Genomic DNA, 24641 nt, shown 5'->3' on the forward strand with positions numbered 1-24641 from the left:
TGGTCCTTTTTCATAGCCTCGAGGGTCTCACTAGATTTCTTGAGGGTTTCACTAAATTTATTGGCAGTTACTAGAAAATTCTTAAAAAAACCTTATAAGTGTGGTTTTGAACTCTATATCCTGTAGTTTGCTTTCCTCCATTTCTGACATTTGTGACCTGTTTCTTTGTCTCCGCATTTTTTTATGCTTCCCTGTGTTGATAGAGTGGCTTTCTGTGCTAGGTGTCCTATAGGTCCCAGTGGCTCAGCATCCCCAATTTCCTGAGTTGGACACTCTTGGTGCACCCCTTTGTGGGCTTTGTGCACAGTCTTGTTGTAGTTAAGCCTTGATTGTTGTTGGTATCACTGGGAAGAATTGACTCCAGGCCAATTGGCTATGAGAATTAGCTGTGTCTGCAGTGGGGGAACTTCTGTGCTGGAGACACCCTTCTGGGCCAAGACTTGCTTCAGTGGGGCTTTGGTGCTCACTGAGTCTGTCCCCTGATTGTGTTCCTTATGGATCTGAGGAGTTGTAATCTGGATGGTCCCACTCTGACCACTGGGTACACTGGGTACATTCTGACCACTGGGTACAATGATGTTTACTTTGAATTTATATTAGTTCACACAAACACTTCATAGGTGCTTTTGTTCCGGCCCTACGGTCCAGTTTAAGAACCCATTGTGGCCCTCGAGTCAAAAAGTTTGCCTACCCCTGGTATACTCTATACTATGCCTGAGGCCAAGTCAGGGTGAAGGTGGGGAATTGGAGGATGAGGGGAAGGAGGAGCCAAGGGTTGGTGCCCGGTATTCATTCATTCTGCAAATGTGGGGTTCCAGCAGTGAAAAAGACCAGTTTTCTTATATCTGAGAAGTTGGAATAAAGGCAATAAAGGAAAAAGATTACTTATCAAGATGATGTTAGAGCACAATCAGATGATATAAAGGGCATGATTTGGAGATTGCAGGGAGATTAAGGTAATGGTACTTTATGAAGTGATTGGGCAGGTAAGACCTCTGTGCTGGCAGAAACCTGAATGAGGTGAGGAAAGTGGAAGGCGAAGGTCCATGGCTAAAATGCGTAGTCCAGTCTCAGAAAGCACCCCCTCTGACTCTCTGGAAAACTCAGTTATACACTGAAGTGGCAGAACAGGCTATCTTCTTCCTCTCTCCCCACTTCTTGAAGTAGGACACAGTAAATCCCTTCTGGGAGGTGGGTACCTGGTAAATCATACAGATGCTGCTCAAGGCTGAACAGAGGCAGGCTCTCAGGGTTAATGATGCAGGTGTTAGCCAGAGTAGAGCCTCTGACATGGAAAGGATGGACCTGTGGAGGTTTCAAGATAGCAGCAGAGTAGATGGATCTTTCTTACACCTCTTCCCAGACCAAACTGGAAATAAAACTAAAGTGAGGAACACCATCCTGCCTGGTATGGCTCAGCTGAGTGTTGTCCCGTGTACCGAAAGATCGCCAATTTGATTCCCAGTCAGGGCAAGTGCCGTGGTTGCAGTTTGATCCCTGATCAGGATTCATGTGGGATGCAACCAATCAATGTTTCCCTCCCCTATGCAGGTTTCTTTCTCTCCTTTCCTTCCTCTTTCTTTAAAAATCAATAATAACATTTAAATTGGGGAACATTCACCCTGAATTATCATCTGAAGACTAGTTTAAGAGACTTTTAAACAAGGAAGGGCAGAAACCACTTTGAGACTTGTAGGAAGGGTGGGGTCACCAGAGAGAATGGCCCTGTTTCCAGAGGCAGCAGGCGGAGGGTAAGGAGGAATATCTTAGCTACAGGGGGGAGAAGTTCCTTTTGACTCAGTGATCCTACTTCTGGGTATATATTTTAAGAATTCTGAAACAGCAATCAGAAAGAATATATGCACCCCTTTGTTTATTAACTGTTATTTATAATAGCAAAGATCTGGAAATAGCCCAAGTGCCCACCAGTACATGAGTAGATAAAAAAGCTGTGGTACATTTGCATAATGGAATACTATGTAGCTGTAAAAAACAAAAAGAGGGTAATCTTAATCTTTGCAACAGCATGGATGGACCTGGACATTATTATGCTAGGTAAAATAAGCAAGTGAGAGATAGAGAAATACCATATGATTTTACTAATATGTAAAGTGACAAACAAAGTAGAACCAGAGTCATGGATACATGGAACAGACTGACAAATGTCAGCAGTGAAGGGTGTGAAGGTATTAGCTAAAGAACATGTATGCATACACCATGGATACAAACAATAGTGTGGTGAGGGCTAAGGGAGGGGGCAGTGGGGGTTGGGTGGAGGTGGGCCAAGGGGGAGATATGGGGGACATCTGCAGTAGTGTCAGCAATGAAGAATTTAAATAAAAAAAAGAAAGGATGGACCTTCTTGTGGGTGGTCCTCCCTGTGTCTGCCAGGAAAGTTTGATTTCCTCCATCCTCCTCCTTCTCCACCCACATGGATTGGAACCCTATTCTAGCTCCCTCCAGAGGAAAAAAAAATTGATAGAAACGAGTGACAACCTTGACCAAAGAGGTGGGCAACAAGGAACAAATAACAGCGGTGGTGGTGGTGGGAGGCGGGAGTTCCTTGGTGATAGGATGGAACTGGAGAAGGCTGACCATGTAGGAGTTCTGAGTGTGAATGAAGCAGGTGAAACAAGTTACATTGGGTATATAGCTACCCATGAATCCCAACTTGAGGATTCTTTAAGTCGGATTTCTCAATCTCAGCACTATTGACACTAAGGGTGGAGAAATTCTTTGTGCGTGGCTGCCTGTGCATATAGGATGTTAAGCAGCACCCCTGGCCTCCACCAACTAGATGCAAGAGCATCCCCCAGTCATGACAATGTCTCTAGACATTGCTAAACACCCGCTTGGGGGCAAAATCACTCCAAGCTGACAAACACTTCTGTAAAGACTTTGAAAGGCAGCTTGGTCCTTAAGCAAGAAATGGTTTTACATAGCAGTAAGGAACTATACATTTTTTTTTTTCCGGAACCATGCAGTCAACCAGCAGGAAGACTTGGTTTTGGTAAATAGATTGCTGGTTTACCTTCCAATATTAAATGTATAGCAGGGTAGTAACACTGATGTATTAACCATGGCTCACTTTATTTTTATTTTGGTTTTTATTTTTTTATTTTATTTTATTTTATTTTTTTATTGCTTAAAGTATTACAAATGGTATTACATGTGTCCTTGCCCCCCCCCCCCCCCGCGCTCTTGAAAATCCCCTGGCCTCCCCTACCTGCCAGTGTCTTATGTCCATTGGTTATGCTTATATGCATGCATACAAGTCCTTCAGTTGATCTCTTACCCCCCTCCTTCCTGCCCGCCAACCCTCCCCGTCCTTCCCGCTGCAGTTTGACAATCTGTTTGAGGCAGCTCTGCCTCTGTATCTATTATTGTTCATAAGTTTATAATGGTCTTTATTATCCATGAATGAGTGAGATCATGTGGTATTTTTCCTTCATTGACTGGCTTATTTCACTTAGCATAATGCTCTCCAGTTCCATCCATGCCGTTGCAAATGGTACGAGTTCCTTCTTTTTTACAGCAGCATAGTATTCCATCGTGTAGATGTACCACAGTTTTCTAATCCATTCATCTACTGATGGGCACTTAGGCTGTTTCCAGATCTTAGCTATGGTGAATTGTGCTGCTATGAACATAGGGGTGCATATATCCTTTCTGACTGGTGTTTCTGGTTTCTTGGGATATATTCCTAGAAGTGGGATCACAGGGTCAAATGGGAGTTCCATTTTCAGTTTTTTGAGGAAACTCCATACTGTCTTCCATAGTGGCTGCACCAGTCTGCATTCCCACCAGCAGTGCACAAGTGTTCCTTTTTCTCCACATCCTCTCCGGCACTTGTCGTTTGTTGATTTGTTGATGATAGCCAGTCTGACAGGTGTGAGATGGTACCTCATTGTTGTTTTGATTTGCATTTCTCGGATGATTAGTGACTTTGAGCATGTTTTCATATGTCTCTTGGCTTTCTGAAGGTCCTCTTTTGAAAGATGTCTATTTAGGTCCTTTGCCCATTTTTTGATTGGATTGTTTACCTTCCTTTTGTTAAGTTGTATGAGTTCCCTATAAATTTTGGAGATTAGGCCCTTATCAGATATGACATTGGCAAATATGTTTTCCCACGCAATGGGTTTTCTTGTTGTTTTGTTGATGGTTTCTTTTGCTGTGCAGAAGCTTTTTATTTTGATGTAGTCACACTTGTTCATTTTCTCTTTAGTTTCAAGTGCCCTAGGAGCTGTGTCAGTGAAGAAATTGCTTCGGCATATGTCTGAGATTTTGTTGCCTTTGGATTCTTCTAGAATTTTTATGGTTTCCCGTCGTACATTTAAGTCCTTTATCCATTTTGAGTTTATTCTTGTGTATGGTGGAAATTGGTGGTCTAGTTTCATTTTCTTGCATATATCTGTCCAATTTTCCCAACACCATTTATTGAAGAGACTATCTTGGCTCCATTGTATGTTCTTGCCTCCTTTGTCAAATATTAATTGGGCATATTGGTTTGGGCTGATTCCTGGGCTCTCTATTCTATTCCATTGATCTATATGTCTCTTCTTATGCCAGTACCAGGCAGTTTTGAGAACAGTGGCTTTGTAATACAGCTTGATATCTGGTATTGAGATTCCACCTACTTTGTTTTTTCTCAGGATCACGGCAGCTATTCCGGGTCTTTTTTTTTTATTCGAGATGAATTTTTGGAGAGCTCGTTCTAGATCTGTGAAGTATGCCGTTGGTATTTTATTGGGAAGTGTGTTGAATTTATAGATTGCTTTGGGTAGTATGGACATTTTAATGATGTTGATTCTACCACTCCATGAACACGGTATGTTCTTCCATCTGTTTATGTCTTCCTCTATCTCTTTTTTCAACATCCTGTGGTTTTCTGAGTAGAGGTCTTCTACCTCTTTAGTTAAGTTTATTCCTAGGTAGCTTAATTTTTTTGGTGCGATGGTAAATGGGATTGTTTTTATAATCTCTCTTTCTGAAAGTTCACTATTGGTGTATAGAAATGCCTCAGATTTCTTGGGGTTAATTTTGTATCCTGCTACATTGCCAAATTAATATATTAAGTCTAATAGTTTTTTTGATGGAGTCTCTAGGGTTTTGTATGTATAATATCATGTCGTCTGCAAATAAGGACAGTTTTACTTCCTCTTTTCCAATTTGGATGCCTTTTATTTCTTCTTCTTGTCTAATTGCAATGGCTAATACTTCCAGAAGTGGTGAGAGTGAGGATCCCTGTCTTGTTCCTGTTCTTAGGGGAAATGGTGTTAGTTCTTGTCCATTGAATAAGATGTTGGCTGTAGGCTTGTCATATATGGCTTTTATTATGTTGAGGTATGATCCTTCTACTCCCACCTTGCTGAGAGTTTTTATCAGAAATGGGTGTTGGATTTTGTCAAATGCTTTTTCTGCATCAATTGATATGACCATGTGGTTTTTTTCTCTCAATTTGTTTATGTGATGTATCATGTTAATTGTTTTGCGGATATTGTACCATCCTTGCATCCTTGGGATAAATCCTACTTGGTCATGGTGTATGATCTTTCTGATGTACTGCTGGATCCGATTTGCTAGGATTTTCTTGAGGATTTTGGCATCTACGTTCATGAGGGATATTGGCCTGTAATTCTCTTTCATTGTGTTGTCTTTCTCTGGTTTTGGTATTAGGGTGATGCTGACTTCATAGAATGAGCTTGGAAGTGCTCCTTCCTCTTGAATTTTTTGTAGTAGTCTGAGGAGGATAGGTTTCAGTTCTTCCTTGAATGTTTGGTAAAACTCCCCTGTGAAGCCGTCTGGTCCTGGGCTTTTGTTTGCTGGAAGCTTTTTGATGACTGCTTCAATTTCTTCCATAGTTATTGGCCTATTGAGATTTTTAGATTCTTCCTGATTGAGTTTTGGAATGTTGTATTTTTCTAGGAATATGTCCATTTCCTCCAGGTTGTCTAGTTTGTTGGAGTAGAGCTGTCCATAGTATTTTTTAACAATCATTTGTATTTCTGTGGGGTCTGTTGTTATTTCGCCTCTATTGTTTCTGATTTTGTTTATTTGGGTCCTCTCTCTTTGTTTTTTGGTGAGCCTGGCTGGAGGTTCATCAATCTTGTTTATCCTTTTAAAGAACCAGTTCTTGGTTTCATTGATTTTCTGTAGTGTTTTTTTGGTCTCTATGTCATTTATTTCTGCTCTAATCTTTATTATCTCTTTCCTTCTGCTCACGCTGGGGTTTTCTTGTTGCTGTCTTTCTAATTCTTTGAGTTGTAGAGTTAGATGATTTACTACCATATTTTCTTGTTTTTTGAGATAGGCCTGTAGAGCTATAAACTTCCCTCTCAGGACTGCTTTCATTGTGTCGCATAGCTTTTAGATTGTTGTGTTTTCATTGTCATTAGTTTCCAGGATGTTTTTAATTTCTTCTTTGATCTCATTGGTAACCCAATCAATATTTAATAACATGCTATTCAGCTTCCAGGTGTTTGAGTATTTTGGGTTGTTTTTATTGTAGTTTATTTCTAATATTATGCCATCGTGGTCTGAGATGATGCTTGGTATGATTTCAATCGTCTTGCATTTGGGGAAACTTTGTTTGTGACCCAATATGTGGTCTGTTTTTGAATCTGTCTCACGAGCACTTGAGTGGAATGTATATTCCGTGGCTTTGGGGTGAAGTGTTCTGAAGATGTCAATTAAGTCCATCTGATCTAGTGAGTCATTTAGGATTGCTGTTTCTTTGCTGATTGTTTGTCTAGCAGATTTATCCAGTGCTGTCAGTGGTGTATTAAAGTCCCCTACTATGATTGTATTGTTGTCGATCTCTCCCCTGATATCTTCCAGGAGTTTTCTTATGTATGTGGGTGCTCCTGCATTGGGTGCATATATGTTTATCAGGGTTATATCCTCTTGTTGTATTGATCCCTTTAGTATTATGAAGTGGCCTTTCTTATCTCTTGTTATGGCCTTCACTTTGAGGTCTATTTTGTCAGATATGAGTATTGCTACCCCAGCTTTTTTTTCCTTTCCATTTGCCTGAAAGATATTTTTCCATCCCTTCACTTTCAGTCTGTGTCCCTTATTCTGAGGTGGGTCTCTTGTAGACAGCAAATGTATGCATCATGTTTTTTTATCCATTCAGCCACTCGATGTCTTTTGGTTGGAGCATTTAGTCCGTTTACGTTTAAAGTTATTATTGAAAGGTACCTGTTTGTAGCCATTTCTTTTTTTGTGTGGTTGTTTTCTTTCTGAGCTTTTTATTTCTTTTTTTTACACCAGACCCTTTAGCATTTCTTGCATTGCTGGCTTGGTCGTGATAAACTCCCTTAGCCTTTTTTTTTTTTTTGTCTGTGAAGCTTCTTATTTCCCCTTCAATTTTGAATGATAGCCTGGCTGGATAGAGTATTCTTGGATTCAGTCCTTTGCTTTGCATCAGTTTGTAAATTTCCGTCCATTCTTTTCTGGCCTGATGTGTTTCTGTTGAGAAATCATTTGATAATCTAATGGTAGATCCCTTGTATGTAACTTTCCGTCTCTCTCTTGCAGCCTGTAAGATTCTCTCTTTGTCCTGAACATTTGCCAACCATGGCTCACTTTATTCAATAGACTATCAGAAATAATAAGGTCTCATCATCTTCCAAGGCCTTACTTGTCAATCAAAATGATTAGTAGATGATAAACCTGCCCTCAGGATGAAGCAATGCAGGCCACAGGTTAAGGCTCCAAAAGACCACTCGAAGTTGTGTGAGAGTTGGATGTCAGCTAAAGTACCTATTTCTAAATTAGTTTAACTGCTGGATAAAACTAGGGCAATCCAAACTCTAGCCTGAGGTGTATTTGAGCCAGCACCACTTGCCTCTAGCAGGATCCTTAAATTCATTTGTGTCAGCTTTGTAGCTTGTACAGCCAGCCCTGAGAGTCTCCTTTCAAATGACCACACTGAAGGAAAAGAGAGGGAGAAGGAGAGGGAAAGGAGGTGTGAAGTGGGGAGAGTTTTTCCTGCTCCACTGAAGCCCAGTCAGGCACATAGTGGTGCTGTGTATCTCCTTGGGGAAGCCTTCACCCCAGATTAAGGGAAGCACCATAGTACCCCATTGCCCTTATTCCTCTCAGACTGGACCACACTGGCGTCATCAAGGGGGTGAGGTGCCCAAGGCCCTCTCTCCACTAGAACCAGTCTAGGATGGGCTCTGTGCCCCACCTCCCCCATACCGTGAACCTTCATTCTGGCCCTGAAACCTCTGTTCCAAGGATGTTAGGTTCCATGAAAGATGAAAAAATGAGCCCCATGTGGTGGTTCTTCCTAGTGTAAGTTAGGAAAAAAAATTAAAGTTTTGGTGGGTTATTAAGTACTTTATTCAGTACTTCCTGATTTATAGTTTTTTCATTCTTTTCCCCCTTATTATCCATTTTGTCTCAGGGCCATTGCTATTACTTATGACTTGAAAGAGTAAAGGCATGACTTGTGTAGTTTACACATGTCAAAGTTTAGGGCTATATTGGTGGTGGTCTTGGGGCAATTAATAAATCTCCACCTGGGTGATTCTATGAGATCAAAGTTTGGTCCCAGAGTCACTGAAAATTTGCATCTCAGCTTCACTTATGAGCAGTGGGACCTTAGCTAAGTGAGGACTTCTTTCATGCCTCATCTGTGTAATGGGGATAATACTACCCACTTCTTGGAGGATTAAGTGTGATAGCAGCTAAAGAGCATTTAGCATAATGTTTGGCATGATTATAAATAAACTAGAAGCCTGGTACACGAAATTCATCCGTGGGTATGGTCCCTAGACCTGGCCTGTGATCAGGGCCATCTTACCCAGCTGCCCACAGCTGGTCCGCCCCCACCGCCACCCACCCTGGTTCCCTATTCACCATTGGGTGATTAGAGCCTGACGGCCAGGGTAAGGACCAAGAGGTCAGTTGTTCCTGCTTAGTCGTCAGCCCTTCCCCCTGCTGCCACCCACCCATTCCCTGTTTTCCATTGGGCAATCAGAGCCTGACAGCCAGGGGAAGGGACTGAGAGGTTGTCAGTGTGCCTCATAGTGACTGGTCGAGCAGTTGTTCTGGTTGTTCCGCCATTAGGGTCAATTTGCATACTACCCTTTTATAATATAGGATATAGGCCTGGTGCATGGGTTGGGGGGGAGGGGTCCCTGCTGGGGGGTGGGGTCAGCCAGGGTGAGGGGCCATGGTCCTTCTGGTCTCTGGTCGTTCTGGTCATTCCGCCATTTCAGTCTCTGGGCTTTTATTATATAGGATATGCAAAGAAGAAGTGTCACAGGAACACAATAACATCATTTCAAGGGGCAGCATAGTTTTCAGCCTCAAGAGTTGCCAGTGGGATTTCATGAGTCACTGGACATCACTGGCAGACCTAAGGAGAATGGTTAAGTGGGGCAGAGACTGAAATTTTGTCTGGCTGAAGTAGACTGTGAGGCTGAGGCACCAAATCTGTTATCCAATACTGCTCTAGGTGTTTGTTGTGGACCATCTAAGGGACAGACACATGGAGGATGCTGTAGGGGTAAAGCAAAGTCCCTCTTCTCAGAAATATTATTTTCTAGGATAGATGATAAACAAGTGCAAGGCTAAGTAAACAAAAACTTGAGAGGTCTATGATGGAAATGAACAATGGATGAAGTGATAGAGAATGGGTGGGTGGGAACCTAGTTTAGACAAGGTGATCAGGAAGACTGAGGAGGTGGCATTTCAGCTGAGAGAAGGATAAGCTAAAGCTGGCAGTGCAGATGGGCAGAGCATTTAATGTGGTGGGAAACCCCAGTGAAAATGCCCTGAGGCTAGAGGAGTAAGTAGATATTGGCTACTATCAGTTGCTTCAACCTGTGGGTAGTGAGTACTGAGGAGCCAAAATGGGGGAAAGTCTGCCCCCCCAGGGATGCAGAAATGGTCGTAAGTTTGACTCAGGTAGTCTTCAAAGGTGCAGAGACCAATGATAGTTGGAGTCTCAAATATTTTGTTTTGCATCTTAACCAGAACTTTGTGCTAATTTCCAAATTCTGTCTAAAATTGAGGATACAAATATCACCTCATATAACTTTTCCTTCTCAGACTAAGGTGGAGAGGTCCAGGGCTGACAACCTCATTGGACACAGCAAAGAGAATCCACGATGAGGGCGATTATCCGCCCATTCTGAAGCTTTGCACACAGAAGAGGGAGAAGGCCCGGAGTTTCAAAATGACTTTGTGAGCAGTCAGGGAATTCCACCAACATGGGTGAGAAGCACAAAGGCTGTGAGCTTTGTAAGGACCTCCAAGTAGTGGGTGTGGCTGGGATTAGCATTAACTTCCTCGTTTGTAAAACAGGGACAATAAAAAGTCCCCGTCCTTACTATTCCCTACAGCAGGACACCTTACAGATAGAGAAAACCTTTAAGTTCAGTGAAAGTCCTTGTATTCAAGAATTGCAGGGTCTCGGCAGGGAACACTCGGTGCGGGACAAGGCTCCATCCGGAGGAATCAGTCCATCCAGTACCGCAAAGTGCAGGACAATGTTTAGGGCAGCGGGGCCTAAACTTGTTATTCCTGGACGTCCGCAGGTCTAGAAAGATTCAACGGGCGCGGGCATCCCGTGTGCGTTTCTCTTGGGACTGAGGCTAGAGAAGTCACTTCCAAGAGGACGTCTCCATAAGAGCAACTCCCTGTCCTAAGGTCTCCTCCACGGCCACGCTGTCACTGTTGGGTAAAACAACAGGTTAGGCAGAACACCCCCTCCTCAGAAACACAAGAAGATACAAAATCCTCTACGGTTCTCCCAACTATTCCCGCCACACTGGCCAATGCGCCTAAACCGGTAGCCGGGATTTGCGTGCCCTTGGAGCATTGTGGGGCTGGGAGTCCAGGCTGAGGCGCGGCTCAGGACTTCGAAGGCCACAGAACTACATTTCCCAGGAAGCTCCGCGCGGGTGCGCTTCGTGCGCGTGACGACTAGACTTCCGGAAGAACCTGGGGCGGGACCGTGGCTGAGGCTGGAGCTAAGCATCGGGATGCAGCGCCCTGGGCCCTTCAGCACCCTCTACGGGCGGGTCCTGGCCCCGCTGCCCGGACGGGCCGGGGGCGCGGCCTCTGGAGGAGGCGGGAACAGGTGGGGTGTGCCGGGCTCCCACGTGCAGCCGCCGGTGTGCGTTCGTTCCGGGACCGGCGCCGCGGGCCAAACCAGCCTCAAGGCCAGGGAGGCCAATAGTGCCTTCCCAGCCCCCTCCACGATGTCCAAGGCCGAGGAGGCCAAGAAGCTTGCGGGCCACGCGGCGGTGGAGAATCACGTGAGGGTGAGCGGCTCGGGCCGCGGGCTGGGCTCCTGGGGGGCTCCGCTGGGGCGCCCTTGTTCCTGGAAGGGCGTGGGCTGCGTGAACGGGGAGCGGGCGCGCATTTCCCGGGGTTACTTCCCTGCTCCTTAAAGGCTGTTTTGATGTGGGGTCTGCTGGGGGCGAGCTTCCCAAAGACTCTTTGTGTGGCCCGACAACAGGTTTGCAAAGCGGAGCCTGGGTGGTGTCTGATGTTGAGTGGGGCTGGAAGAGACTTACTTGCCCTCTGGTTTCCTTACCAACAAAGGGAAACTGACGAGTTCCGGGCTGCTGAGAGGTCTTCTCTTCACTTCCCAGGGAAGCCGGCGGAGAACTGGCTTGAAAATTGTCTTGACATTTGACTCCAAGCAGGTTTTAGCTCGGCGCGCCCGCCCCCGAATGTACTCGCCAGAGGGCAGGGGAGATGGAGTCTGAGGGGGAGACCTGAGCGTTGAACGCCCCTTGGACGGGGCGGGGGTGGGGGGGGGGGCACTCGCAGCCTGGAGGATGCTGTTCCGAGGTGTTCAGCTGTTAGTGGTGAGGTCCTGCCCCACTTGTTTAAGTGGGTGTGATTCTTGCTGTTAGTGGAGTCTTTTGACCCGAGTGGATTTGTTGTTGCCTATCAAGTTAATTATCTTAATACTAATATTTGGGTAGCCAAGTGGAGTATCTTTGTCCTTAGGTGGAGTTTCTTAGACTTTACTGGCTTTTTGTCTTTTCTACTTAAAAAATGGTATCGTCTTCTAATGCTAGTGCTTGAGAATACCTTAGCTTACCAAGCTATTTTGCATAGACAGATGATGTTTGATCCCACACAGCCTGTTTAATGGGCGGGGCCAGTGCAATAAGCTGGCTCAGCATGTTCTGTAGAAGGAATGGCCAAGGACCCTCCAGAACCTAGTGACTAATGTTAGGGGGTACCCTTCCACCAGGTCCACAGCTGCCCTGTCCTGGTGTCACTTGTTACAAGTCTGGTTAGCAATAGGATTTTCTATGGGAATTCACAGAGTTAATGTAAAATGTGTACTTTGGCTCTACTTTTGGGATTCAGTATCTTAGCTGCAAAATTGGGACAATAAGCTGAGATTTGAAAATGCCTGGATAAAGTGAATAGCTAATGGACAGGTAAATAAAACGAAATCGATACAGTTAGAAAAGCCCTCTTAGTTTTCCTGTTAATCTGTTTGCATTACTATTTGGTGGTGCATGTCTTCCTGACCTTTGTTTTATAATTATGTATTTGCTTAAATAAAATTTGTAAGCCCCCACCTCAGGCTAAAGCCCCCAAACACTAGATTCCAGCTATATTATTCCAAAAGTTGCCAGGTAATCCTGTGAAGATCTCCACTGGACTTTTGGGGGCACCTCACCCAATGTCAGTGGCACTTTCCTACCAGCATTCTTTCCTGAGATGCCAACACTACATGAATTTTGTATTTTCTGCTCTTTAATGGTGACTTAGTCTTTCCTTTGTTTACCAGGTAATTATTGAGTGACCAGCAGTGTCAGACAGTTGGTATGGTTACCAGAAGTGTGGTTAGAGCAGGGAGGAGAAGAGTCTGGTCCTGGATACTTTGCAAGTGGGAAAACTAATTCAAATGCACATTTATTGAGCATATCCATGTACTTACTTAATTGCTCTCTCCAGGGGATATCCTTTACTCCATCTAAGGCCATGTTGTCCTCTAGCATTTTGTGACTTGGATTCCTTTACTCACAGGTGTAAGATTATCAGGGTAGGTTTTGTGCTAAGTCCTATCCATCTTTGGAATGTTCTTAGAGCTGACCTTTTCCTTTGACCTACCAGCCCCATTTAGGCTCTCCCCAGGGCCAGATGATAGTGGTTGCCCTTATCTTCTCCCCTCTGTTAGCCCCCCAGCATTATCTTCTGAAGCTTTCAACTGCTCTTGTCACAGTGGCCCTCATGGGGCTTCATCCTGACCTCCATGTGGCACACCTGGAGAATCTATTGTAAGCTAGGTACTCAGCCAGGTGGGAAGGATCTAGCCAGGTGGGAAGGATCCATAGACAAGAGACTGGTCCTTGTCCTCAATTCCACCATCTTACTTACTTCTATGCTTCCTTACCCCCCTTGTACCAGAATATTGGAAAAGTCAGAATACTGGCATATAGGGTATGTTTTAACTTCGTTACCCTCGACCTAGAATGCTCATTCTTGTCCTCTGCTGCTGCAACCTTCGAGGCGGGGTTCAGGATCTGAAGGAGGGGCCGATACACAAATGAAAATACTATACAAGAAATATGAATTTACAAGGCATTGGGGGCCAGGTGGAACCTCTTTCTTGAAGAGACACACTGACTTCTGGCCTGGTTCGCCTTTTATTTACTTGAATACACATTTGCCCCTTTAGCAATTCATACAGGCATATCAAAGGTGAAGTTTGGTAAACAGTAAAAGGATTATCAGGTTAGGAAATTGCCTTGATGCAAACAATCGGTGCTTAGCGTCAGCCCTGCTAACACCCAAGGTCCACTGGCCTTCCGTGTTCCTTGGTGCACGCTCATGACAGTATTGGCAAGCAGTGGCTTCCTGCACTCTGCCTTTATGTTAAAGTCATGTGTGTCCTTCAGGATTTGCTGCAAAGGCCATTTCTTCCTTTCAGTTTTTCCTTAGCCTCATAAGGGGAGGGCATATTGTCTTTGATTTTGTAGCACTTTATATCTCTTAGGTGCCTTATGCAGGTGTCTTACGTTCTGGTTATCTCTGTGTTTGTGTCTCCCAGTCCCAAAAAGGTCATGCTCCTTATCTTCATGCAGTGTTGGTACAGCGGGGCCTTCCTAGTAAATGTTCAATGAATTGTGTGAAGTGTGGACATAAATATGGAGGTTGTGGAATTATTGGTGGGTTGAACCTCTGGGGTGTAGGTACAATTTGTAGTCCATTGGTGTTCTCTTGGTGTTCCAATGTGGTAACCATCTCCATATCTGGATGGATGGAGAACTTGGAGATAGCCACCCTGAACTCAGATCTGCCAGTTTCTGGGATTATAGACACCCCTGGTGGGAAGTCACCCAAGCCTGGAAAATTCTGCAAGCTGGCCTTTTTCAAAAAGAGCCTCTAGTTTGTCTCTAGCTTATAAAAGTAGCCAAGCAGAGCCAGTCCCGAGCCTGTTCAGAGGACCTTCCTTTCCTCTGTGCTGCCTCCTTTGAGCTCGAGCATAAGCTTGATAAGATCTGTCTGGAAATGTCTGTGGGGTATTCTCTCCATTTCTTGTGGAGAACCCAAGAACCCCAAGGAGGGGTCTCCACTGATTGATTGGTTGGTGCCAGGGTAGGGGGTCATAATTCAATGCTGCTGGTCCTGAGGTCAGCTGTAGTGTCACTTGTCTGGTTTTGCTGCTTTTCTGGGTGTGGACCTGAAATACAATTGAGCCATTTTGCGTTAGACTGGCAGGAGATTGCTCCCAGGAAGTTGATGAGGAACTGAGCTCCGTATTAGTTCCTGAGTGTTTGTGCCCTGACCTTGTGCTGTTTGTGGTTTAACTGTCTTTGGCTGGGCCCCAACTCTGCCCCTGCTCCTAGCACCTTCCCCTTTAAGAAGGCAGGCTCAGAAGTGTGATGTCTGTTTCTTGTCCATTGCATTGAGGAAATGCTCTACATCTTTACAAGGCCTTCCTATTGCAGAGGAAGACTTTTTCTCATGTTCCTAATTAAGCCATGCTTTGCAGATTCTCTGAGTCAGGCTCGCGTCACCTGGACAGAAGCTGATACAATTTGCTCTTCTGTCAACTCTGGGGGAGCTCTAGATTGTGGGCTGGATATGTCCCTCTGGTTCCTTCTGATGCTACCAAAGTAAGGTATCTGTGGTCAGTCCCCGGCCTTCTAGATGTTAAGCTTTTATGAAAAGGCACTGAAGCCAGAAACCTTGACTTATTAATGCTTAGAGCTGGCCCAGGGGTTGGTCAGGGGTCTTTGAGTGCTCGATCATCTGCTGACCACTATTAGGACAACTTAAGTTGCTGTACGTTGAAAGTGAGCCAAGCCTTTTGTCTGACAGGATGTAGGGAGGGTTAACTATTAGACAACAGGTCCAAAATGGAGTCACATATGCTAAGCCCCACATCACCAAACCAAGACTTAATGACAGTTTTGGCTCTCTGAGAAATGGAATCTTAATCCAGTCAATCAGCCGGATAGAAACTGCCATCCCTTAGAGCAGTGGTTCTCAACCTTCCTAATGCCGCGATCCTTTAATACAGGTCCTCATGTTGTGGTGACCCCCAATTTCATTGTTACAAATTGAACATAATTAAAGCATAGTGATTAATCACAAAAACAATCTGTAATTATATATGTGTTTTCCGATAGTCTTAGGCAACCCCTGTGAAAGGTCGTTCGACCCCCAAAGGGGTTGCAACCCACAGGTTGAGAACTGCTGCCTTAGAGGGAAGTCTGAAAGCCTTTCATTTTGTACAGTTCCGTGGAGCTCCTCTCTGCTAGATTGGATGTTGCCCAGTTCAGATCAATTTTTGCTCAAATCAACTCTTGACATTTGTAAACTTGCTCAGTGTATCTTTCATCAGGAGGAGATGGTGATGTCAGTATCAGAGATGAAAGGAGGGGGGCTGTGCTGATAAACTGCCCGTGGGCACTGTAATAAAGACCAGGTTTGACGTTCAGTGGTTATCCTATCTAATAAAAGAGAAACATGGTAATTAGCCATACCTCCGCTACCCTTCCCACTGGCTAATCAGGGCGATATGCAAATTAACTGCCAGCCAAGATGGCGGCTGGCAGCCAGGCAGCTTGAAGCTAACATGAGGCTTGCTTGCTTCAGTGATGGAGGAAACCAACGTTCCCCGCCTGCCTTGCCGGCCTCTGAGCTTGCAGTTTGAAACATTGTTACAAATATAGAAGCTAAACAAAACCCCAGAAACCTGCTTTCAGCCAGCCGGGATCTCAGAGCTGGAGTTGATACAGTATTTCGATTATAGAACACAAACAAACCAGATACCTGCTTTCAGCAGCAGAGGCCTCAGAGCTGGAGCCAGAGCTAAAGCTGGCCCAGAATAAAAAAGAAAAGAAAAAAAGGAGCGGTTGGGAGCTTCAGTCACCCGCCAGCCAGAAAACAGCCCTCAGCCCCTCACCCAGACTGGCCAGGCACCCCAGTGGGGACCCCCACCCTGAAGGTTGTGTGACCAGCTGCAAACAGCCATTATCCCCTCACCCAGGCTGGCCAGGCACCCCAGTGGGGACCCCCACCCTGATCCAGGACACCCTTCAGGGCAAACCAGCCGGCCCCCACCCATGCACCAGGCCTCTATCCTATATAGTAAAAGGGTAATATGCCTCCCAGCACCAGGATCAGCGGAGCCGGGATCAGCATGACAGGGGGCAGCGCCCAACCCCCCTGATCGCCCTGCGGCTCTGTGTGTGACAGGGGGCGGGGCCACAACCTCCCTATCCGCCCTGCTCTGTTCGTGACAGGGGAAGGCGCCCCAACCCCCTGATCAGCCCTGCTCTGTGCCTGATAGGGGGGAGCTCTCCAACCCCCTGATTGCCCTGCGGCTCTGTGTGTGACAGGGTGTGGCGCCCCAACCCCCTGATCAGCCCTGCTCTGTGTGTGACAGGGTGTGGCACCCCAATCCCCCCACGGGCCCTGCTCTGTGTGTGATGGGGTAGAGCCATAACCTCCCCATTGGCCCTGCCCTGAGTGGTGTGAGAGTGGCGGTGCCCCAACTCCCTGATCGGCCCTGCTCTGTGGGTGATAGAGGGCGGCGCCCCAATGTCCCCCCCACCACCCCCGATTGGCCCTGCTCTGTGTGTGACAGGGGGGAGCTCCCCAACTCCCTGATGGGCCCTGCTTTGTGCGTGACAGGGGGCGGCTCCCAACCCCCTGATTGGCCCTGCTCTGTGCGTGACAGGGGGTGGCGCCGCAACCTCCCCATCGACCCTGCCTTGAGTGTGACAGGGGGCGGTGCCCCAACCCCCCAATTGGCCCTACCCTGAGCGTGACTGAGGGTGGCATCGCAACCTCCCGATCCACCCTGCTCTGTGCATGACGGGGTGGCGCCCCAACTCCCCAATCAGCCCTGGTCTGAGCCCGACCAGGGGCTGCACCTAGGGATTGGGCCTGCCCTCTGCCACCTGGGAGCAGGCCTAAGCCAGCAGGTCGTTATCTTCCGAGGGGTCCCATACTATGAGAGGGCACAGGCCGGGCTGAGGGACCCCCCCCTCCCCCCCAGTGCAAAAATTTTTGTGCACCGAGCCTCTAGTGTTTCTATAAAATGGGCACAGTACTTGCCTTGTACTCTCGTTGGTGAATTAATGTTCATAATAATTTTATTGCTCTAGGAAGCAGGCTGGAGAGGGAATAAAAGATGGTATTAATAAGTTTTGGTTTTTTTCTTTCCTTTTTTTGTCAGAATAACCAAGTGCTGGGAATTGGAAGTGGTTCTACAATTGTCCATGCTGTGCAGCGAATAGGTATGTCCTTGGGCTGTTTCCTGTATGTTTTGTCTGGTATGGATGATGTGGGGTGGTAGAAGCTGGGGGCAGGATTGGGGCATAGAAAACACCTGCTGGGTATGGCTCCAGCACTGTGGAGCTGCTTGTCTGTCAACTGTGTGTTTCTGCTTTTCCCTGAGAGAGAGATTCTTGGGTCTCTCCAGCCATGTTTGGGGGTTGCCTTAGCTTTGTTTACACAGCTGGAGGGGAGGAGCAGACTTAGAGTGAAGTCTCAAAAGAATTTTATCGTGTGTGTGTGTGTGTGTGTGTGTGTGTGTGTGTGTGTGTGTGTGTTCTCAGCGACCCTGAGGCAAGCTCTCTGACCCTCAGACAATCTCAGGGAAACAAATTAAGGTCAGTGCAGGCTTGACTCTGAAGTGAATGGGAGGTGCCGGCAGTTGCGGCCTGGTTTCCGCAGGTGCTGGCTGTCTCGTCTTAGGAAGGAGCAGGAATTCCCAGCCCCTGTGGCCACTCCACAAGTTTTACTGCCCTGCTTGTAAGAACAAGCCCAGAGGAGAGGCTTGCTAGAGTGCTGGCCTCTTGTAGTTCCAGGGGCAAAGTGCTCAGGAGGCAGAGTCCAGCACCACTCTGTCTTTAAGGAGTGGCTGTGGTGCTGCTGTGTTGACTTCTGGAAGCTGCCTCATGGGCCGAACAGGGGCTGTAACGTTGTACATCCTTGTGCCTTAGCACTGAGTGTGTGGAGGATTTTAAGTTCAAGAATTAACTGTGGGTTTCGTAATAGTGACATCTAAACCTCACAAGATGCAACCCATTGATGAAAAAAACTTAAGCTTTAACAAGACAGTGTTTTTCTTAAGACCTTTTTTAAAAAGTCAAGTTTTCCTGAAAGGTGCAATCCCCAAATACATGAATAAGCCCAGTCTAACAACCCTCTGGGGTCTACAAATGATATTATATTTTGTATTAAATGTGAAAATTGACTTCTAGCTTTTCCCTGTAAAAGGCAGCATAGGGAACTATTTAAGACTGACGCTAGACTGCCGGGGGCCATATTCCAGTTCTGCCCCTTGTTAGCTGTGTAACTACCCAGGTACTGTACCTCTCTGTGCCTCAGTCTCCTCTTCTGTAAAATGGAGGTAATAATTGTTCCTTTCCTTGGGGTTATAACTGACCTTTAGGATTAAAAGAGTTCCCAGGCGCACAGTTCCTTGACTGTAGCCGGGCACATAATAGCAGACACTGGCGCTGCTCTGCCATAGTTAGTACTCACTGCCTTAGGCTTCCTACTGCCCCGTCGTGTGATGTGTGAGGTATGTTCATCAACTTTGTCAAAAGGGGGGGGACATGGTATGAAAGGCAGACTTTCCTTTTCTGTTGGATTTGAGCAAATGTGTCCAAGACAAGAAAAGTGAAGTGAGAGTGAAGACCCACCGACATGTTTCTCTCTCCACAGCTGAAAGAGTGAAGCAGGAGAACCTGAACCTTGTCTGTGTTCCCACGTCCTTCCAGGTGGGCCTGCTTTCCTTCTGCATCTTTGTGGCTGCTGAATCTTCCGGGTCCCTGAGCACATGGAGGTTTGGCTGTGGGGTGTACATCAGGGTTGTTCCCTGTGAGAGGGTGGGGAGCAGGAGAGTGTGTTTGCTGAAATCATGAGAGGGAAGGAAGGAGAGGAGGGAAGGAGAAGAGGAGGCTTGAGCATGTCACACCCCTAGCCTCCTTTGCCTACCCCACTGTGTCACTCTGTATAAACTTGCCTCAGCAGTGTCATGCTATCTCCCCTGCTGTGTGGCATTGGTCACACAGACCAGCCCTGGGACATTGTGGGCAGGAGTTATCCAACGGCTTGAATACCAAGAGGAGGTAATTGGGGGTCATCTTGGAGGCTGCCTTCTAGGTATTCCCAATGTGTTTATAGTCTAGTTCTGGAACTAGGGGATTTCTCCAGTACTACTTTGGAGAAATCTAGGTACTTGGAAATAATTAAGCAATGCCATTTTTATTATTGTTTTCTCCCATCATTATATGTTTCTCTGTAATTAGAAAAAAAATCACCCTAGCTGGTTTGGTGTAGTGTATAGAGTGTTAGCCTGCGGACTGAAGGGTCCTGGGTTCGATTCCAGTCAAGAGCACATGCCTGGGTTGTGGGCTCCATCCCCAGTGAGGGACATGCTGGCAGCAGCCGATCAATGATTCTCTCTCATCATTGATGTTTCCATCTCTCTCTCCCTTTCCTTTCCTTTCTGAAATAAATAAAAATACATTTAAAAAAAATAATTTTGGTGTTTTTTTAAATTTCATTTTTTTCAGTCAGTATTTTATTTTAGCCTTTTGTTGGGGTCCAGCCCCAGCAGGTCCAGGGGTTCCCAAAGGTGTGGACGGAATCAGCAAAGAAGGAATGACACGGAGGCAGCGTTCAGTTGATCAGCATAGGGAGGTTCTCCAGCCAGGTTCTGTAGCCAGGTTCAGTCTTTATTGTCCTGTTGCATCTGTATTTATACCAGTTGATTTTAATCCTATCCATTCTATTCCAAAGGTTAGGGCGTTTCTTATCTCCATTCCAAGGTTACTCTATTGTTCTATTAAGCTACAAGGAAGTAACTGAAGGAGATTATCCTAAGTAAAGATTATGTAGCTTAAGCGTGATTGTCCGTAGTTAAAGTGATTAACTTCCCGCCTGGCACTTAGTTAAGGGGTTTTAGGGATTTATTCCCTTCCTTAGTCCTGTTAATCCCTAACTTCAGGGAAGAAATCCCCACCTGGGGAAACAACCTTCCTCGGAGAGGTGACCTTGGTTAAAACACATAGTCTAAGAAGGGGAGCAAACATATTAAGAACAGTATGCTATATACGCCAGGTCCCTTGAAACATAAGCTGTGCAGATGTTTCTTCCCTGCAGCGACTGTGTCAAGCAGCAAGGGTGGTCCGGCTTCCGGCAGCCTTTTATTATGGAAAACTTCAAACTTCAGAAAGGCTAAAGAACAATATAATGAATTTCCATGTACCCATTACTCAGTTTGAACAATTATCAGTTCATGGCCTGTTTTCATCTGTACCCCATTCTGCTCCACCTTGATTATTTTGAAACATCCCAGTCTTAGTGTCAATTCACTGTATATATTTCATTATGTCTGTCTGAAAACTAGGGAGACTTTTAAACATCTCAACAATACTTTGAAATGTAACAGTAATCTTTAATAGCATCAAATATAAATCCAGGGTTCAAAATTCTCCTCTTGTCTTATCCTTAAAAATATTTTTTACAGTTTGAACCAGGGTCCAAATGAAGTCCACATATTGCAAATTCCAGGGTCTTTGTAGTTTATTCTTAAATTTTGGATGTGAAGATTTATGTTGGTCATTTCATCCATCCCCATCTTTTTATAGATGAGAAAATTTGCCAGGGCTTATGTAGCTGGTTTATTTAAGATTAGACCCTATTCCTGATTCTTAATCTCAGGTGTTTTTCACTTTAAGCAGAAAATATTTTCAAGGCATGCCTTTGAAAGAAACTTTTCCATCCTTTGGTTCGTTTGCAGGTTGTGAACAATGACGTGAACTTGAGTCCTCCTGGACTTGGGTGGTCGAAGTTCATGTGCAGTTATTCTAGCTGTGAGTCCTGCTCAGGGCTGTGTGGTGGTGGCCAGCACTACTCTTTGCTTGGTCAGCCTCTTAAAGGTTAACTATAGTCATGTCTATAAAGTCAGTGGTGCTGATTTTCCCCCACAAACATCCTGAATCTCTCCCAGGCTGGCCTGTCAATTTGCCGAGCTCATCACTTAGCCATTCCAGAAGTCCTACCTTTATGTACTCCTTCGAGGATATGTTCTTTGCTTATTTTTACTCAATAGTATAGCTTGGGAATCAATTCTTAGTCATCTTCAGTCTTTTTTCCACATTGTTGGATTTTCATTTTTATTTTATTTATTTATAAACATATTTTTATTGATTTCAGAGAGGAAGGGAGAGGAAGAGAGAGAAACACAAATGATGAGAATCACTGGTCAGTTGCCTCCTGCATGCCCCTTACTGGGGATTGAGCCAGCAACCCAGTGATGCGTTCTGACTGGGAATAGAACCCTGACCTGTTCATAGGTTGATGCTCAACCACTGAGCTACACCACTGTTAGAGTTTAAAACATTTTTTTCTAATAGTTTTATAGATTTGGTTCATATTTTAGAAAGTTTTTAAAAATACTCCATTGCTTTAGGAGGCATTGTCTTCAATAGCAGGCCACTGAATAGAGCTGTGAGCTGGGACTGCACTGAGGCTCAGTGCTGGGTTGCCTCCTTCTAGCTCTAGGATGAAGTAGCTTAGCTTTGCGTTTCATGGGTCTAGATCTCCTATCTCCTGGTGAGCCAGGTTTGGATTTGATTTGGGAGGAAGCCTCAGTCAGGACTCAGTATTCAACACTGAAATCCAACAGGATTCTGCAAATCCTTGCCACGTGCTCAAAGTAAGTGATCATGGGTGCTTTTCCCTGTCCTCCGCAGGCCCGACAGCTCATCCTGCAGTATGGCTTAACCCTCAGTGACCTGGACCGACACCCAGAGGTAAGAGATGGGCTGCTCTGTCTTACTGTCTCCTTTTTGTGTGGCCGTTGCTTGACTATGGGCTCAGGGTATCTGCCGCGTGTAGGAGAGAGGTCAGTTCATCATACCAGCTTTTCTCTGGAGACCTTGAGTATTAATCCTGGCTGAGGTCACAAGCAGAGCGGTGTTTGGTTTCCAGTACCTTCCCTTTGGTTTAACTCTGAGAGCTCAGTTTGAGTGTCATGAAGGGGGTTAGATGAGCCCTGGCTGCACCCAGGGCTTCTTCCTTCAGTCCTTGGACAGATGTATGATAGTGAGCCAGCCCACGGGGCTTACCACCATGTGGAGAAGAGAAGTGATCGTCTGAGGTGCCATGCTCATGTGGAAATGGGTTACAGTGAGTTTTATGGTAAAGATGATTACACACCTGGGTAATCAGGAGGCTGAAGTTGAGAAGGTGAGTAGCAAGCTCATAGTTAGCAGTTACTGAGCCCTTACTGAATACCTGATACTTTGCTTAGTGCTATACCAGTGGTAAGTTATTTAATCTCCAGTAGTCTTGAGAGTGGGTACCATTATGTACCCACCTTTTACAAAGCTATGAAAAAGCCACAGCCTCTTGCCCGAGGCCGTGCTTTTATTTTTTTTTTAAATTGATTTTTTACAGTGAGGAAGGGAGAGGGATAGAGAGCTAGAAACATCGATGAGAGAGAAACACCAATCAGTTGCCTCCTGCACACTCCCCACTGGGGATGTGCCCGCAACCAAGGTACATGCCCTTGACTAGAATTGAACCTGGGACCCTTGAGTCCACAGGCCGACGCCCTATTGGCTGAGCCAAACCGGTTAGGGCTGTTTTTTGTTTTTTTATATGTATACTAGAGGCCCGGTGCACAAAAATTTGTCCACTCGGGGTGGGGGGGTCCCTCAGCCCAGCCTGTGCCCTCTCACAGTCTGGGACCCCTCAGGGGATGACCACCTGCTGGCTTAGGCCTGCTCTCGGGCAGATTGGGCCTAAGATGGCAATCAGACATCCCTCTGGCAGCCCGGCAGCCTTCGGGGGTTGTCCACTTGCCAATGGGGAGCAGACCTAAGCTGCAGTCAGACATCCTTAGCGCTGCTGAGGAGGCAGGAGAGGCTCCCACCACCACCACTGTACTGGCAGCGATCAGCCTGCCTTGTGGCTGAGCAGAGCTCCCCCATGTGAGAGCGCACTGACCACCAGAGGGCAGCTCCTGCATTGAGCGTCTGCCCCCTGGTGGTCAGTGTGTGTCATAGTGACCAGTCATTCCCAGTCTTTCTGCTGTTAGGGTCAGTTTGCATATTACCCTTTTACTATATAGGATAGAGGCCTGGTGCACGGGTGGGGGCCGGCTGGTTTGCCCTGAAGGGTGTCCCGGATCAGGGTGGGGGTCCCTCTTGGGTGCCTGTCCAGCTTGGGCGAGGGGCTGATGGCTGTTTGCAGCTGGTCACACCCCCTTCAGGGTAGGGGTCCCCACTGGGGTGCCTGGCCAGTCTGGGTGAGGGGCTGAGGGCCGTTTTCAGGCTGGCCGGCAACTGACGCTCCCAGCCTCTCCTTTTTTTTTATTCTGGGATTTATTTACCTTCTATAATTGAAACATTGCTGCTTTCACTGGAGCTGAGAGCCGGCTCCAGCTCTGAGGCCACGGCAGGCTGAAAGCAGGTATCTGGGGTTTGTTTAGCTTCTATAATTGAAACTCTGTTGCTTTCGGAGCTTAGAGCCGGGCTGCGGCAGGCAGGGAACCTTGGCTTCCTCCATCACTGGAGCAAGCAAGCCTCCTGCTCGCTTCAGCTGCGTGGCTGCTGGCCGCCATCTTTGTTGGCAGTTAATTTGCATATCTCCCTGATTAGCAAATGGGAAGCTTAGCGGAGGTATGGTTAATACCCTTTTTGTCTTTTACTAGATAGGATTTTTATTTTCAGAGAGAGCAAGGGAGAGGGAGAGAGATAAAAACATCAATTGGTTGCCTCCTGCACAACCCCCTCTGAGGATCAAGCCTGGAACTTGACCAGGAAATGAATCGGCAACCTCCGGGTGTATGGGTTGATGCTCAACCATTGAGCCACACCAGCTGGGCTCCCTTGTCGTGCTCATTGCCAGGGACCTGCATCAATAACAAATTTATGTTTAACAAATTAATACAAACTTGCTATTTTACAGTTCTGGAGGTCAGAAATCAATTGAGTTTTACTGAGCTAAAGCCAAGGAGTTTGCAGGGGTTCATTCCTTCTGGAGGCTGGGGGCAGAATGGACTCCCATGCCTTTTCTGGTTCTAGAAGTGTCTCACATTCTTTGCCTCCTGGCCCCTTCCTTTCTCCATCGTCAAAGCTCGCAAAGGTTGGTCAAGTCTGACACTGACATTC

At 46.2% G+C, this 24641-nt stretch overlaps 1 protein-coding gene across 2 annotated transcripts in view; it reads left to right on the top strand.

Annotated features, from left to right (window-relative positions):
- The first annotated feature begins 10956 nt into the window (after positions 1–10956).
- RPIA (ribose 5-phosphate isomerase A) overlaps positions 10957–24641 on the top strand; it is a 30384-nt gene continuing 16699 nt past the window's right edge. Inside the window, exons 1-4 of one of the 2 annotated variants that reach the window (XM_059688386.1) lie at positions 10957–11282; positions 17684–17744; positions 19180–19235; positions 22218–22277. In XM_059688386.1, coding sequence (XP_059544369.1) covers positions 11001–11282; positions 17684–17744; positions 19180–19235; positions 22218–22277 — 459 coding nt within the window. In that variant the 5' untranslated portion in view covers positions 10957–11000. The remainder of the gene's footprint in view (positions 11283–17683; positions 17745–19179; positions 19236–22217; positions 22278–24641) is intronic. The other variant, XM_059688385.1, reaches the window with a different exon arrangement.

Source organism: Myotis daubentonii, chromosome 3 (genome assembly GCF_963259705.1).
Source record: "Myotis daubentonii chromosome 3, mMyoDau2.1, whole genome shotgun sequence".
Classification (NCBI taxonomy): Eukaryota; Metazoa; Chordata; class Mammalia; order Chiroptera; family Vespertilionidae; genus Myotis; species Myotis daubentonii.